This window comes from Microcebus murinus, chromosome 8, assembly GCF_040939455.1.
Source record: "Microcebus murinus isolate Inina chromosome 8, M.murinus_Inina_mat1.0, whole genome shotgun sequence".
Lineage (NCBI taxonomy): Eukaryota > Metazoa > Chordata > Mammalia > Primates > Cheirogaleidae > Microcebus > Microcebus murinus.
In genome coordinates this window covers 83234771-83252490 of record NC_134111.1, presented here as the reverse complement: position 1 = coordinate 83252490, position 17720 = coordinate 83234771, and the positions used below count along the sequence as shown (strand labels likewise).

General features: G+C 33.9%; 1 protein-coding gene across 6 annotated transcripts in view; it reads left to right on the top strand.

Moving 5' to 3' along the window:
- Positions 1 to 17720, top strand: part of ERBB4 (erb-b2 receptor tyrosine kinase 4) — a 1053313-nt gene that overhangs the window by 707826 nt on the left and 327767 nt on the right. For all 6 annotated transcript variants that reach the window (XM_020288223.2, XM_020288220.2, XM_020288224.2 and 3 more), the window contains exon 5: positions 14095 to 14160. In XM_020288223.2, the coding sequence (XP_020143812.1) occupies positions 14095 to 14160 (66 nt within the window). The remainder of the gene's footprint in view (positions 1 to 14094; positions 14161 to 17720) is intronic.

Genomic DNA, 17720 nt, shown 5'->3' with positions numbered 1-17720 from the left:
TGGGGCTGTTATTTCGGCTTAAATAATTTGCAGTGTAATACAATATATGTATATGCAGCAGTGGTTTGCAAATCATTTATCTTTTTTCTATAAATAATAACTCAATTTCCAGATCTGTCTAATAGCACATCAAGAAGGAATTCCAATGAAATAGCTTTTCGATGGAATGAGATTTTTAAAATATATTATATATCCATTATCCTGGAATTTTAGTTGTTGTGTATGAACTTCAAAGTTGAATTAATGAAAACATTCTACACTAGACATTTTAGGCTTATTTCTTACTGTAATGCCTTTTGGATCACTTTCTTATAACCTCCATCAACTTTTAAAAATCACATTTTCGTTCCTTAGGCTTACAGTGGCATTTTAGAAATGTTCCTATTTGTTAATGTGGGTTGTTTTTATTTTAAATATGAGAACTTGAAGAGAGATGTGTGTGTGTGCATATATATATATATATATATATGAATGTACATGTATATTTTTATGTGTATATACATGCACACACACACACTCATAAAAAGCTAAGTCTCTTTTTTAATAGCCAAGTTTCTTTGACAGATGAAAAAATTGGTCGTAATATAAGATGAGACTTCTGGCTGCTATACGAAAGAGTTTGTTTAATATTGTGCCATGGAGCTACCTAATCTTTTCCAATTTGTTACCCATTTTTCTTTGTTATCTGTCTCAGTGATGTCTCATCTCACCAACTGACTGCTATAGGCTAGCAATCTGTAACTCAGGCTCAATCTCAGATATAATAAAAAAGAGGGGCTACAAGATTAATGGCTTCAGCCATAATTATAAAATCCCAAACCACAGACATTATAAGACCTTTCAAAATTTACTCGGGGTTGAAGAAGCTGTGTTAGCACTATGATGTGAAGATACTGACCTCTTAGTAAAGGAAATGTTGGTTTATTCAATCTAGGAAGCCTGTTGTGTTTCATGCACTGTTAGAAACTGTGTAGAAGAAATGGTTTCTTCCCTTAAGGAACTTGAAATAATTTTGTTTATCTCAGTTGCCCCATGATAATACCCATTTCTTATTAATTCATAGAGGAGACAGATCTATTCTTGAAACTGTCAAGTGGAAGCCAGATGAAAGCACAGGCGGCCCATGGAGACCAAACTACACCCACATTATGGGAATTTCTTTATGCTCATGGTGAAAAAGACCCAGAACATTTCTCCTTAAGTACTGACTACTCTGATAGGATAAAAATTACAAGTATGGGAATATTCACTATCTTCCTTTCTACCAGCTCAAACATACTGTGTTTGTCTGATACTTTCAGCCCACCAGAACAAACTGTCCTTCCACCTCCAAACACACACACACACACACACACACACACACACACACACAAAGTATTCCTAGAATTGTGTAATGCACACATAAGCTATATAATAAAAGATGGACATAAAATTATTTAAACAGAGAGCTGAATGGAATTTATAAGAATTAATAAGAAGAATGGCTGAATCCATCAATCGCATAATAATGATAACAATGGTTGTGGGCATAGAAGGACAAAAGCTCTGTGATGGGGAAGACAGGAAGAGAGACAGTGCTGGGGGTGGGATTGTGGTGAATGGGAGACTTCAAAGAGAGAGAGAGTTGTGTGAGAAAATTAGGAAATGAGAAAAAGTTTAGAACTGTTGCCATGGGCAATGCTTTGGATCCCATTTAATGTCCTTTGAGAGTAGTAAATATCCTTTGCTTGAATTTTGGCTGTTAAACTGTGGTTCTCAAACGTGACATCACTCACAAAGTGAACATGTGAGTGGTTACAGTTCCTCAGAGATCCGTTAGCATGTCTGACTAACAATCTTACAGATGAAGGTCATGCAGTGGGCCGAGACCCCAGCATCAATGACATCTAATCCTCTTCACTAACTCAAACTATTGCTCCATCCAGGGGTTTCTGTCTCCCTTTCTGAAAATGCCTGTCCTCCTCCTTTCCCTCCATGTATACCAGCTTCAAGTGTACATGGAGAGAGACGTGAAGTTCCAGTAACAGAGCGACATTTCACTGGATTTGGGTTATTAGTAACATTAGTAACAACAAAGGTGTGGGTTTTCACACCTTTGTCAAAATATGCCGATTTTTGAAACCTACTTGTCCTTGTCTGCCAACCTTCCTAAAGTGTCATCACCTCTCCCTTTTCTATCGTTTGATTTGAGGTACATTGCTGATCGTTTCAACAGTGTCTGCATAAACACTTCTGTCTCCTTGATTTCTCTGCCATATCACCTCTGACTCTGTCCATGTCTTTGTCCCTCTTCGCTAGGCTCTAATGTTTTTATATCAAGTGTTGTGATGGAGAAAGATGAGAGCTGACATTGATTGATGCTTATTATATGCCAGGTCTTTCACATATGTTATTCCTCTTAATCATCTCTAGCAAATATATGAAGTAGGTATTGTAGAGTTCAAGGCTCTTGGTCCCCTAAAGATTTACTAAAAAGTAATTGGCAAAAAAAAAAAAAAAAACACAAAAAGTCACTGGCATGAGGCAGATTGATTAATAGGAGAAAAGACATACAGATTTATTTAGCATGTGTAAATGGGAGCCTTCAGAATGAAGACCCAAAGATTCAGGGGAAATTGTCCATTTTTATGATTAGGTTCAACAAAGTATGGACAGCCATTTAGAAATATGATTATATACAATGGGGATGATATAATGCTGACAGACTGAGTGAGGAAACTCAGCAGGGCCTGTCTGTCTAAATTCTTCTTGGCCTCTCTGAGCATGAATGGGTGTGGGGTAGGATCCTCTCTGGAATGGGAGTCTTATTACCCACAGTCAAACAAGGTAGGTCAGATAATTGCTTTATGGCCAGTTTTTACACAGAATATTTTAGGTTTCATGGCTGACTTTCAATAGAAAACGGTTCTGGCTTTTATGATGCACCTTGGGGAAGAGAAGTTCTAGTTTCCATGGCTTAGCCTCAAGGGAGAAAGGGACTGAGAGACAGGAAGACAGGGGAGAAGGTCAGAGAAAAACTTTTGCTTCTGAGGCCTTCATTTTAGAAGAATGTTTTCTGAGCCCAAATATTGTCATAATCTATATTTACTTAATGAGGAAAGCCAAGTCTTAGGTAAAGTTCCTTGCCCAAGATTCTACCAATTGTAAATAATGGAGACTGAGGCAGAAAAAATGATTTCATATCTGATGTTTTTCACATTTTACCAGCACTTAGTGAAAGCTTGTATTTTCTGCATTAAACCAGCACTTCTCTTAGTGTCCATTTGTATCTATATCTATATACATGTGTATATGGCAATATTGTAAATTGATTACATACTCAGTAGTATTTTCAATATTTTAGCTTTCCTAAACTGTGAGCTCCAATTTCCTATCACATTCTTCTTTAGAAATAAATGCCAATTACTAAAATGTGTTCAGATTTAATTGACATCTATTTTAGCCCCATTTACTATTGGACTTTAATAAACAAGTAATAAAATCAAGGTAATTTGCCAATTAGAAATGAAATAATGGTTAAGAACAAAAATTTTTGACTAGTAAACATGTTATACATAAGAAGTGCTAATGTGCCACAAAGGGGTAAGTCTCTGTCTATACTTAAAGCATACTTTGCATTTTCTTACCTGTAAAATAGGACAAATAATAGTCCTTATCCTATAATGTTGTTGTGAAAATCAAATGAGATAATGTGTGTAAAACAGTCTACTGAGCAGAATATAGAAAGTGCTCAATACACTTTATATGATGTGGTGAAGTTGATGATATCCATGATATTATCTAGATGGGATCATGTAAAATGTCTAAGATAAATGCTTAAGTACAAAGTATAAAAACAGAGTGAGAGAAGTTAACCAACCTGCCTGAGGAATGACACAACTAATAACAGAGTAAGAATGAACATTCTGGTATGTCTCATGCCAGATAGACGTTGTCTATGAGTACATGTTTATTGGTATTTCCATGAAATATTGATCTAGAACCACAAATGCAGGAATTTACATTGATGCTATTAAATATATATTTTTAGTTTTGGCTCATCATTTCATATAATAAGTTCTTTTTATATCTGAATGGTTATCCTCCATAAAAGCATTCACTACCACTTGCAAAAGTATGTCCTTTGCACATATGGTAGGCATATTTCAAATGTTTTCTCCAACTCCATGATTAAGAGGACAAATATGATAGATATGCATAGAGGTCTTTGGCAAATTCTAGATCCAGCACATCAATCTAGGCCAGCTAGCACATAATCCTTTTATCAAATGTTCTGATACATGTGCCAGTCATCTCCAAATCCACCCAACTATTCAGATCCCAGTGTTTTCCAAAGGATATAATGAAAGACATGGTCAAATCTTTCTGATATCTATATTATCTTTCCATGAACTACAAATTTGCTAAATAAATGAGGTGAAATTAGTGATATTTTCTTAATGTGTATTTTCATTTAAAAATATGTATTGATCTCCTACATGTAGCAGCAAAAAATATCCCAAAAAGCAAAATAGTTAACTATTTTGAATTTTGCTATGTCTGCATGATGGAAGGTAAATCCACAAAAAAATATTAAAAATCACAATGATTTAATATCATCCAAAAATGTTTAGGATAAAAATATAAAGTGAAAATTAGTAGGTCACAAAAAATATAAAATACTGTATTATTTTAAAGCTACTGTATTATTTTAAAGCTGTATTATTATTAACAAAATGAAAAACACCAAAAATCAAAGGTTATGAATAATTTGTTTCTTCTTTTATATTTATTTTCATTTCATAACATTCCCAATTTGAACACATATTAGAAATTAAATCTAGCAAATGCATCTGGAATATTTAATATTTAATACTAATGGGTCAGGGAAGTCATTCAAAGGTGGAATCTAAAAAAGAAAAACAAGTAAGTGGATAAGCCATTTGGTCACAAGCTATCAGAGAAAGAGATATCCAGAGAGGAAAGAGAGGAGCCCTAATTGTGGAGTGACCTTGTATGTCCTAAGAACAGATGGGAGCAAGAGGAGTAAGCCACGAGGAAAATAATACCGTGTTTCCCCTAAAATAACCCATAAAATAAGCCCTAGCAGGATTTCTAAGCATTTTCGCAATGTAAGCCCTACCTCAAAAATAAAACCTAGTGTATCTGCACAGCCCACACATTTCGTCGTGGAGCGGGAAAGAAGATCATCTACCTCATGAGAGCTCTATTGCTTGACATGAGAGATTGGGACCAAGGGTTCTAAAAGAAATAGAGTTGCAAGAAATTCAGGATGGAATTCGGGGTTTGGAGAGTTATGATGATGTTCCAAAAGAAGACGACTTAACTCTAATTGAATAAATGTAGATTGTTGTACCGTACTTAAAAAACAAAACAAACAAACAAAAAAACACATCCTCTGAAAATAAGCCCTGGGGTATCTTCTTGAGGAAAAATAAATATAAGACCCTGTCTTATTTTCTGAAAAACACGGTAGGAGATAGGGTTACTGAGGCATGAAGGAGAGGGCTGACTATCGGAGATTCTGGAACATAGTAGTAAGGACTTTAGTTTCTACTAGGAGAGAGATGGGGAAGTATGAGATTTGACATGGCCTGACTGGGAAGATCACTCTGGCTAATATATTGAGAAAAAACTGTAAAGGAATTAGTGCAGAAACCAGGAAAACTGTCATAAGATTATTGCATCAATTCAAGAAAGAAATGCTAGTAGTTTACATTACAGTAATAATGGTGCAGGTGGTGACACATGACTAGATACTAGATGTATTTTGAAGTTAGGGAACAACTGGATATTTTAACAAATTTGGGTCTGGGCTATAAAAGAAAAAAAAATTGAGGATGGCTCCAAAATTTTTGGCATGAGCTTCTGGAAGGATTGAGCTACGATTGACTGAAATGGGGAAGACTATACAGAAATAGCTTTTTGGTTGGGTGGAAAGATCATGGATTCAATTTTGGACATGTAAATTTTCAGATCCCTGCTAATCATACAGGTAGAGATGTTTTGTAAGCAGTTGAAAACATAAGCTTTATTCTACAGGGTCTGGGCTGGAAATACAAACTTTGGAAAGTTCCAGACTAATAGAGGTATATGAGAATTAAATATATATACACATTATACATACATATGTATGTATATACAATGCTTAAAACATCCCTGAAAGGACCATCACCACATATAGCTGAATAGGTTGTGCACTGCAGACCTCTAAGGGGATATCACCTAGACAGAGTACTCTCTGAAGGATGCTTCTAGATGCCCTGGGTGGCACTGGTAGTTTCATAGTAAGTGCTCACTATTTTTGTTGTTTGCAAACAGCAGACACATTTTAATATATTCTTTAGGTTTTCAGGTAAGGTTTTTCAGTTTGTTCAAACCTCTTATTTATATATTCAGAAACACGTTTGACATTGATTGGAACTAATTCTGTTCCACAGTAGGTGGAATTCCTATCTTCTACTCTGTGCTAACAGCTATAAACCGTGATAATTAATGCTTTTTAAGTGCTTGATTTGGAACAAATATTTGACAGTGTCATATATGAAAGCTTTTAGTTTTTCAGGAAAAATGTACTATATCCTTATAATTTAGAGTGATTTGGTGTTATTAATAGTCTGACTTTTCCTAAAAGCATTTGCAGCCTTTAACATTATGCTCTTTGAAATTCATTTCTATTAGTTTTAGTAGCCTAAAGAATTTTGAAGGTATGTTGGGAGGAGTATAGAAAATATAGAACAAGTAGTATCATAGACAGCATTGTAGCAGATATTTTTACTCAATGAGAAATATAATTTCTTTAGTGAGTCTGTTCTTGTTCATTTCATTTTGGGCATGATATGTATTAGATTACTTCTAACTATTAGTTATTCTTACAATCACATGAGCCTGTACATATAAGTGATAATCAACACTCTTAGTTCTAAATAGATGATTATCAGTTTTCCTTTTGACTGTGAAATTTGTGTTGATCTGGCCATTCTTCTTAAATCTATGTGTAAAAACAGATCTGCACTCAACATGCTAATGTTGAGTATAATTGCCTCCATTTATGATTTAAGAGGTTTTGAAAAATGACACTCTCATAGGTTTCCCCATCCCAGCCTGTCCACCCTTCTGTTTGTACCTGCGGTTTCTGCCTTTGTCACACCTCCTGTGGCTTGATCTGCGTTTCCAGAGACATCAGGAAAAATAAACGTTGCAAGGAGGCTCAATCTCTTCAAACCTTTGCACAATTCTTTATGCCAGATTAACTGGCCTGTCCATTAGCTATCTGTCTGAAATCCTGTCTGAGATGGAGCTGGAGGAGATACTGGGTGCTCTGGCAGTCATAGATTAGCAAGATGGAGTGAAATCCCTGAGAGAGGGGTGGATAGAAGTGTTGGAGACTAAACTTGGTATATTCCACAGTCCTGTTCAAAATTAATTCTTTATCAGTATGTGAGTGGATATGCTATTCTAAATCTTTGGACTATAGATTGCTTGACTAATTAACATGATGGTGCTTATAGAAATATCAAGTTTAACAACATATCAATATAGTTGATATTACCTATTTATTCTTCATTATAGTGATTACTCAAAATATTTTGATCTACTAAGTCCTGATTTAATTATTATGAAATGAAAAATTCCAACACTATTTTTTTAAAAAGTTTAACTTCATCTTCCTAGCAAGTAAAAATACCTACCCATCTTTTTCTATCAAAATGTATGAAAGTTAAAGGTTCCATTCAATAATTAACTTTTGAATTAAAGGGCAAGAGAGGAAAATTGAATTGAGACTGGAAGAAAAGTAAAGTTAATTTAACATAACAAAAGTGTGGGGATGAATAAACACATGACAATGAGAACTGTCAGATAAGAACAAGGGAAGTATTAACATCTGATAAAGAAGAACAATTCCACATTACAGTAATGCCATTAATGCCTATCAATAAATCATTTGCTGAAGTCATATTGAGACTACTATCATATGGGTGGTTTGTAATAATTCAAATTTGAAAAACGCAGCTCTGTATTTAGTGCTGCTGGTAAAATAAAATGCAATTTGATGGAAATATGTCCACAAATAGAGAAGTAAACACTAGGACATGAGAGACTGCTAGATTTTTACATTGTTTAACTCTGAAAGTTTGGTTACAAAGCATCCAATTAGATCTAACACTTAAAGTATTGTCTCATAATACGGCTGTGAGGCTAACAGAGTTTGGAATTATATGCCAAGTCATTATTTCTTGTGTAGTCTATCATCTTGGAACCATGAGCATCTCAATCTCTGGAACTGCTTTAGTTAAAATGGCTTTTATCAAAAAGACAGGCAATGATGAATGCTGTTGAGGATGTGATAAAAGGAGAACTCTTGTATACTGTTGGTGAGAATGTAAATTAGTGTAATCACTATGGAGAATAGTATAGAGGTTCCTCAAAAAACTAAAAATAGAACTACAATATGACCCAGCAATCCCACTATTAGCTATATATCCAACAGAAGAGAATTCAGTATATTAAAAAGATATCTCCACTCCCACATTTACTGCAGCACTATTGACAATAGCCAAGATTTGGAATTAGCCTAAGTGTCCATCAGCAGATGAATGGACAAAGAAATTGTACATACACACAATGGAATATTATATAGCCACAAAAAATGAAATCCTGCCACTTGCAACAACATGGGTGAAACTGGAGAACATTATGTTAAGTGAAATCCCAAGCACAGAAAGACAAATCTTTTATGTTCTCACTAATATGTGGGATCTAAATATTAAAAACAATTGATCTAACAGAGAGTAGAATGATGGTTACCAGAGGCTGGGAAAGGTAGTGCGTAGGGGCAAATAAAGTGGGGATGGTTAACAAATGCAAAAATGTAATTAGGTAGAATAAATAATATTTCATAGCATAACAAAGTGACTATAATCAACAATGTTAGGGTATACTTTAAAATAAAAGAGTAGAATTGGAAAGTTTCTAAGTTTCTAAGACAAACAAATGATAAATGCCTGAGGTGATGGATACTCCAATTACCCTGATTTGATTAATTCATATTATCTGTATCAATACATCACATGTACCCTTAAAAATATACAACTATTATATATTCATATTTAAAAATAGAAACAAAAAGTAAAAAATAAAAATATGAATTCCTGTACCTCATCCCAAACTGTAAAATTAGCATCTTGCACAAGCTGCTCAAGTGTCAACACTAAGTTTTGGAAACCATGACCCAAAACCAGTTTCTACCCTACATATCAAACCACGTCATTTCAATGCTGCAAAACTTTGACCACTTCTAAAACACCTACACAGAATAAATGCCAAACTGGTTAAAAGGTTTTCAAGACACTTTGTAAACTCATACTCCAGCCTCTATTAATCATGCAAACTATGCTCAAAAGACCCTAGACTACTCATTATGACTCCAAAGGGTTGTGCTCCTCCATGCCTGAATGCCATTGTTGCAGTTAGTCATTGAACCTGAAACTCTCCTTGCCTCCCCTAATCTACTAGACAAACTGCCTAGTCAGGTAAAACTGAAATACAGAACCTTTTTCAAATCCTTCCTCTCTTCCTTATGCATAACTGTATTTAAGCAAACATTATGGTTATAATAATTATTTGCTTATTCTTCTGCCTATGTCCTAGACCCTAAAAGCATTTCAAGGGCAGGACACTAACTTATTCATTTTTCTATTTCCTCCACCAAGAATAGGGACTGATTTAGCATCCAGGGTTGGGGAACCTGCAGCCTCGGGGCCACATCTGGTCTTCTGGATCCTTGAGTGCAGCCTTTTGACTGAATCCGAATTTTACAGAACAAATCCTGTTAATAAATGGCTTTGTTCTGTGAAGTTTGGATGCAGTCAAGGAAAGGCTGCACTTGGGGATCTGGAGGGCCACATGTGGCCTTGAGGCCACTTCCTCATTTTGAAATATATGGTCATAAAAAAGATATTATTCTCTCACTTCTTTCCCTAGTAAAAGTAGTTTTAAGAGGTTAAGCCTCCCAGTTTTTAAAAGGACTGAAAGAAGAACCCAAGGATATTACTGCATTGCTTTTAGCTAGAGGCAGTTTGAGGATATAATCTTTTATGGTCACCAATGACTTCATATTTTCTAACCTTTCAACTGTCCTGGCATATTACTTGCACGGAGTATTACAGAAGTAGATAGTGAAGCCCATCCTGTCAGGCGGTCACACAAACAAGCAAAACTTCTAGCATGAATTTATGACCCTTAAAAATATAAAAGCAGTTCAGGCACTGTAGTTCCTAAAAAAGAATGTAAAGGCTACATTTTTAGTAACATCTGCTGGACCAGCATAAAAGATTAACTTAGTCACATTTGCTAGCTTCCAGGATGAATAATACATTGTCAAAGCAGAAGGATTGCCTGTGAATTAAAATAATGCTGATGTGGAATAATCAGCATTTATTTCAAAAGATCAAAATAGTAACTTAAGTAACAGAAATGGTTCTGTAAACTTCTGTTTTGCTTTTTATTTCATCTCTTTGAGCCAGAAGAACAGGGAATATTAATTTAATTAACTCTACTATCACTAATCTGTGTGAAAATGTCAGATTCTTCATTTTTAAGTGAAAAGGTGGCATATTTTCTCACATGGTTTTAAAACAATTATTGCAATAAACAATGGAAAGAATAATGTAATAAATAGATTGAGACATGGAAATAGGCAGATTTGTACAGCACTGGCAAACTTCTCAAACACTGCTCCCATTTACGTATTCTCGTATCTGACTGATTTCTCTCTTTGTAGTCCTCATTTAAAAAACATACTTCTGGAAGAAGGAGTTTATAAAATGAATTTACACTAAAAAACTAGTGCCATATGAGGTCTCTTTCTCACATGAAATCAGGATTCCTAGTGGCACTGCTGAGAACTGAGAATATAGGGCAGAAAGAAAGTCCCAATGAGATATTAGGCCATAGTTAAATTATTTGTTAGAAGGAGACAAATAAGGGGCATTTTAGAGTCCATACTTATTCTCTCCACTGAAATGATGTGGGGTGATCTCATTTTACATATCACATAGATAAATCATTGTATAAGGAATGTACCAGACTTCTAAACCAGTAAGCACTACATAGTGAATGGTCTAGCTCAACCTTTGTCCAACTCCTCTGTCCTGTATTATGGGACTGATAAAAATTTAGATTTACTTGGTTTTTCCTATAGAAGGTGAACATTAGATACACAGTCATCAAAACTTTTTCCCTTCAAAATCATGTTGAATTAATTCTAAACTGTAGGAATAGTAACCATATCTGTTTCAGTTTACTATTTAATCTCCATTAGTTAACATAGTACCTAATATATAGAATGAGAAAGGTACTTATGAAATAATTATGAATAGATGGATGAAAGGAAGGTAGGAAGGAAAGTTTGCAGGAAGTTTTATTGTTTTTCCTATGCTAGACAGATAATTTCTAGGGAAACTCATCATATACCACCTCATCTCTTTAATGCTTTTGGGCAGCAGAAATGGTGGGGACAAAAAGATAAAAACATATTTTAAAACATATTTGACAAAAATATTCCATAAAACTACACTTCCCAATTATCTGCAAGGTTAATCAAATTAAGGTTATAGGTGTAAAAATGTAGTAAATGTATAAATTCTAAAGTATATCTGATCGAATATTCTGGTCAGATATTGTGACATTTACTTAATTGTTAATTGACAACAACTCAGTGAAAACTGTTAACACAAATGTCATGTATCATTTTGAAGATCAAAGCTGAACTAAGCAGGTGGGTAGATTCCAAAACAGTCAAAGCTCTAAACAAACAGTTTAAAAAAAAAAGTGTATGGAAGTATATTCAATTCAAGATCCTCCAGTGCATTTGTGGTAATGGAATTCTGAAATATGTGGACCAAGTGATCATCTTCTCTTGGTCTCCAAAAGGGGTGGAAGAAGTATAAGCTTGAGTAAAATCCAAAAGGAGAAACAGTTACTAGTGGCATCCTTTTATAGCAATAAGAGATATTTTTGTTTAAATTCAGATAAAAATTGACACTGCTTAACAAAATCTCATAACAGCAAGTAGACAGTCAAGGTTAAATTATTTAAACTTTTTTTTGTGTGTGAGTATTATATCCCTTGCTTTCAAATATATGGGCCTTGCCCTGATATCTTGTCAAGAACCATAAATAATATTTCTAGTAATATGAATATGGGAGCAGGTTTCTGGGTGGTAAATTGAAACTTCAAGAATAAGAAGTTGAAGAATTTTAACCCACTAAAGAGAAATATTAAGAGTATTAAAATATCTAATGTTACTAATGTTACTTATCTTTTTTCTTTCTTTTTTTTCCAGTTAAATAGTATTCTTACCACAAAGAATAAAGCCAAATATTTTATGAGCCCCAAACACAATTAAAAAAATCATAGATGAAATAGTAGATCATCCTTTGCTTCAAATCTCTTTAATTAACAAACCACTTAATGGATTGATTTAGAAGGTTTTAAGAAAAAATATTAACATTAGCTACTTTCTCATAAAAAGTTTGTACTCCAAAAAGTTTTCACTGCTTCCTATTTTGTCTCACAGTCCTTTCTAATTTCCGCTGGTATAAATCAATTTAGATTTATTAGCTTTGTACAAAAGAGCTCCAGTAAGTTTTTAATAATAATTATCATTATCACTGATTAAAGTTATATTGTTCAGGCCAGATGGAGTCCTTTTCCTGTCAGCTACAATGAGCTTGCATTATGTAGTTATAATGTGTTTGGATCTAAATAAACAGATGGCAGAGTGACAGGATATTATATACTGGTGATGTCAGCAGCAGTGCTTCACAAACGAAATTGCTTTAAATAAACTCTGTTGTAATAAGAATCCCAGTACTTTTAAGAGGTGACTGGAATTGAGCCTAAGTATTGTATTAACTTGGAAATAGTACTGTTCACTTCCAGAAAGGTAGACCATCAGAATGGTTGAGGTTCAGCCAGCGAAAGTGTGACTGCTGAATCCATATCTTAACCATGTAAGCATTTAACATTATAGGCACACTCAGTTTCATTGAAAGGGGAAAAAAACCTTCCAAATTATAAGAACGTCCAAGTTGAGGAGTGATTAAGAAAAACTGTGGGTCATGGAAATATGGAACATTTGATAAAACACTATTTGATAATATTTGCAATACAGCTATCTCTGTAAAACACTTTGAGTAGGATTATACCATTAATAATCAGTATTAGAAAATTGAAGGAGAAGGTTTAGTAAGAAGCATATTATGGAAAAACTTTAGTCTGTAATATACATTGTCATGTTTTCGTATCTGTTTTTCATTCTAAAAATGAGCCATGTGTCTATAGAAGTTAGAATGAAGCTATGAAATTTAAGAATAAGGTTCAAAGAAAGTCCTTTTACATTATTACTTCTAGTTAATATTATTTATTTTGATTCTTTATGGGAATTTATATGTGGGACAACTATGTTTATTAAGGCAAATACTCATAGTAGATGAAGATGCCATTATAGGAGATCAAAGCTAATACTTGAAAATACAAGTAATATGAAACAAATTTAGAAATGTATATTAAATAATTGAAATTAAGCTTTCAAAAATGTAGTTTTTTTAAATGCATGAGTTTTATCCTTTATTCTGATAATTTTTCATGTGTTTGTAAGAATATATTCTTGTTTTCATAGACTTAAACTCTTGCCTTAATTTTTAATATCTGTTGGTATCAGTAAGCTGTGATCTTTGGAAATTGTATCAAGTAGAATAGACCAATAGGATACCATGTACAAGGGTCAGAGTGAAACTTATTTACTATAACAATTTACTTCTGACTTTCTGAGAAAATTCTCAAAGTCATTTACTTCCTTTTCTTATAAAATGATGAGATGATTTGAATATCAGGAGATTGTATTTCAGTTTCACATATATTGGACATTCAAGTTTTCCTACTTAAGTGGGCATTTTATGGGTTATATTTCAACTCTAGTCTGACATAAAAAGTCCTCATAAAAGAATAATTCCTCTGAGGAGTTACTCCTAGTCGAGGAGCAAAAGATAAATAATGTGTATGTCCTTTTTCCCTTTTCTTTTTCTGCAGGTGGGCGTTGCCATAAGTCTTGTACCGGCCGATGCTGGGGACCCACAGAAAATCACTGCCAGACTTGTAAGTGTTCAACAGTGAGAACACATAGGTTTGACATGGTCAAGGAATTTTAATGATTGATGCTTTTCATACTTCTGGTCATGTAAAACCAAATAGTGAGATTTTGCCTCCTTGTGGTAGATTTGCTTCCATTCCACGTAAACTGCCCAATTTCATTGCTTCCAGATGAAACATAACATATGAAACTTCTATATTTCTCTGTGGTTTCTAGGTTAATGATCCTACTTGCACAGCTGTGGTGATATTAGCTATGAGTTCAGAGTTTGTACATCAGTAGAAGTAGGAAATCCAAATATGTTCATAATGATAACAACTCAATTTTAGGTTAATTGGCTATCTATGTATTTTTCCCATATAGTTATATCACTATTCATTCATTAGAAAAAGAAAAAGAAGGAAAAGAAAGAGTACTATGTACCCACTATATTCCAGGTGCTGTTCTAGGCACAGGTATACAAACTACGTGAATCATGGGTATAGATTCACTATTGTTGACAATGAATATTTCCCTTAGTACACATTGTTCCTAGGATTAGTCTTTAGCTAAAGTACATATGAAGGTATCATCATTGCTATGACATTTAAAAACAAAACATGCTGAATATAAAGACAAGTATCTATTTTTTTAACATTCTTAAAGTCATATGATACTAAACCAGCACTAAACTTTCACTAATCTTAATTTCTTAAAAAATGAAAAACAAAATCTCCTATACAAATGGTAAATACTTGTTTTTCTTACTGCAATGAAAACAGCTGAAATAATATATGGAAAACAGTGTGGTGACAATTTGACATATATTTCTTTATTAGCGCAGAAGACACATAGATTACATTATTGAAAATTTGAACATACAAATATTAGACATTGTGGAAAATTGTTAGACTGTTGGATGAAAGCTGAGACATTTAACTTGTCTCAGTTCAGGTTATTTGCTAGACTCTGTTCTAAAAAATATATATAAATAATATAAAACTATTGTGAACTACCAAATAAAAGAGTATAGGAAAGATGTTTTCAATGGTAAATGATGTCTTAAATTTATTTTTTCAATTCATGGGTATTTTTTTTCAAAATTCATAAAATAGAAAAGAATATATAGTTAAAAAGTATCTTCCCACCTGTGTCCCACCTTTATCCCTCAATCACTCATAGGCAACAAATAGTATTAATTCCAAAGATAATTCCAAAGATAATTTATGCATGCCCAAGGAAGTATGTATATAAGTGCTCACTCCTTTTCATTCAAATATTAGCATGTTTTGTATGTTGCACTGCAACTTGATTTTTTTAAATCCATGCATATGTGTGTGAATTATTTATAGTAATAATTTCCGGAAGAGGAATTAGGAAGGTCATGGACATGTATTTGCAATTCGATACAGATGACCAACATGGAGATGATGTTCTCTATAGAAGTTGTAGCAGTTCGTTCTGCCAGGAGCAACGTATATGAAGGCCCGTTTCCCTCCCTATTCCTTTGACAAAGCAGGGCATTATCGAACTTTTTGGGTCTTTGTCAAAAGGTTATAAGAAAAATGGTATCACAGTGTAGATTTAAATTAACTTATTTAATAGAAACAATGTTTTACAGCAGGAATGTTTTGACAAGAATTTTAAATAGGATTCTAAAGTAAGATTAGATTACTGTGTGAAATTCATCCACTACAACATTTGGAGACAGTGTTTTAATAGCAAAGAATTTGAAACAGAGCTGAAACAATACTGGGATGACATTGATGTGGCCATTTGCATGAAGTCAAGTTCTCTAAAATAAAGAAAAATCATTGCAACACTTTGTGACAAAGTGACAAGTAACCATGGAAATTGTTTGAGTGCCAGAGATCCACTGGTCATTTCATGGCAAAAAATTTCTGAGTTGCCAAACTTAAAAATGAGTTTTTACTCACTCTGTTACTTCATTTATTCATTCATTTTACAGAGGTGTCAAGGAAGATTCTGGGAAGGCCACTTGTAGCTGAGCTTCTCTGGTGGCCTGTCTACCCCTTGTCTCCTGGTGGAAGATGGGTATCTCAGGCCCACTGGGCTCGCCACCTTAGATCTGGGGGAAGAAGGAACTTAGATTTGGGAAATGCTGGTATGAGTCACTCTTCTTTTGAGTAGGGGCTTCTCAGGACTCACTGTCATTGTATCGTTCTTCCAGTGCTAGATCCAAAACCAAATGACTTGCCCCCACCACCTTTCAGAGTTCTCATTTAGTTGCCTCTTGCATTATTTCCAGGGTTTATAGTTGAATTTAGCGGCAGGAAGAAACAGGTCTACATCATTATTTCCAGATCAGAAATCCCATATTGGCTGGTCCAGTGGTAATGGGTTATCAGAACTTATTAACATTAGTGTCATTAAAGCTGGTATTCAACCCTCCACTGCTAAATTTGACTGGCTTTAAAAATAATACAATACAGATCCGGCCCGGCCCTCTCCTCCTTCCTTACCTCGCTTCACCTCGCCCCGCTCCCCGTAAAAAAATAAATAAATAAAAAAAAAATAAATAAATAAAATAATAATACAATACAATACAATAAAAAAATAAACAAATAAATCTGTATAGTATGTTCAATAATACTATTAACAGTAATATAATCAAAATTATTTTAATCGTTAATTTTATCTTTGTCTAATTTTATGTGCATTTTTTGTAGAATATAAAATGCAGTAGTATAGTTAGATTCTATAGATATAGATATATGGTCAGTTTCCCATATATGTCGTTTCTGCATAGTAGAGTCAACCAACTGCAAAAGATCAAAATTATTCAGGAAAAAACATAATGAAAAATGACACTACAACAATAAAATATAATGCAAAGCCAAACAGTATAACAACTGTTTCCATTGCATTTACTTGGTATTGTGTAGTATATATAATCTAGAGATGATTTAAAGTGCATAGGAGGATGTGTATAAGTTATATGCAAATGCTATGCCATTTTATATAAGGGAGGGACATGAGCATCTGTGGATTTTGGACCTCTGTAGGAGTTCTGGAACTAATTCCCTGCAGATACCAAGAGAGACTACATATATTAGATAGACACATAGATAGGTAGGTAGATAGATGGATAGAGAATAATTCTCTTGGATGTATGAGTAAACTCTTGAAAATCACTATATTAAGGTAGAATGGGAAAATAACATACATGAGTTTTCCCCAGCTTTGAAAATTAAATTTTCCTTCAATTCAAATTTTCCTTCAATTCACAAAATTTTGAAACTTTTAATTTATTTTAATGTATTTGATTATGTTGATTAAAACTTTCAAAAGTAATAATTTCCACCAATATCTCTTATTCTTATAGTAGACAACTTCCAGGATAATTGCCACACGGACACATGGTTTTCTCTGAGAACTACCCCCTCTAGAGGGTCAATCCTTGTAGTCATTTTTATAGGACACTTTACCCTTGCTCACAGGGCAGTGTTTCTCAACCAGAGATGGTTCCCCAGCTCCAGGGGATATTTGGTTACCTCTGAACAGTAATTGTTGTCACAACACATAAGTAAGTGGTGACCATCTACTGCCACTAATAGGGTAGAGA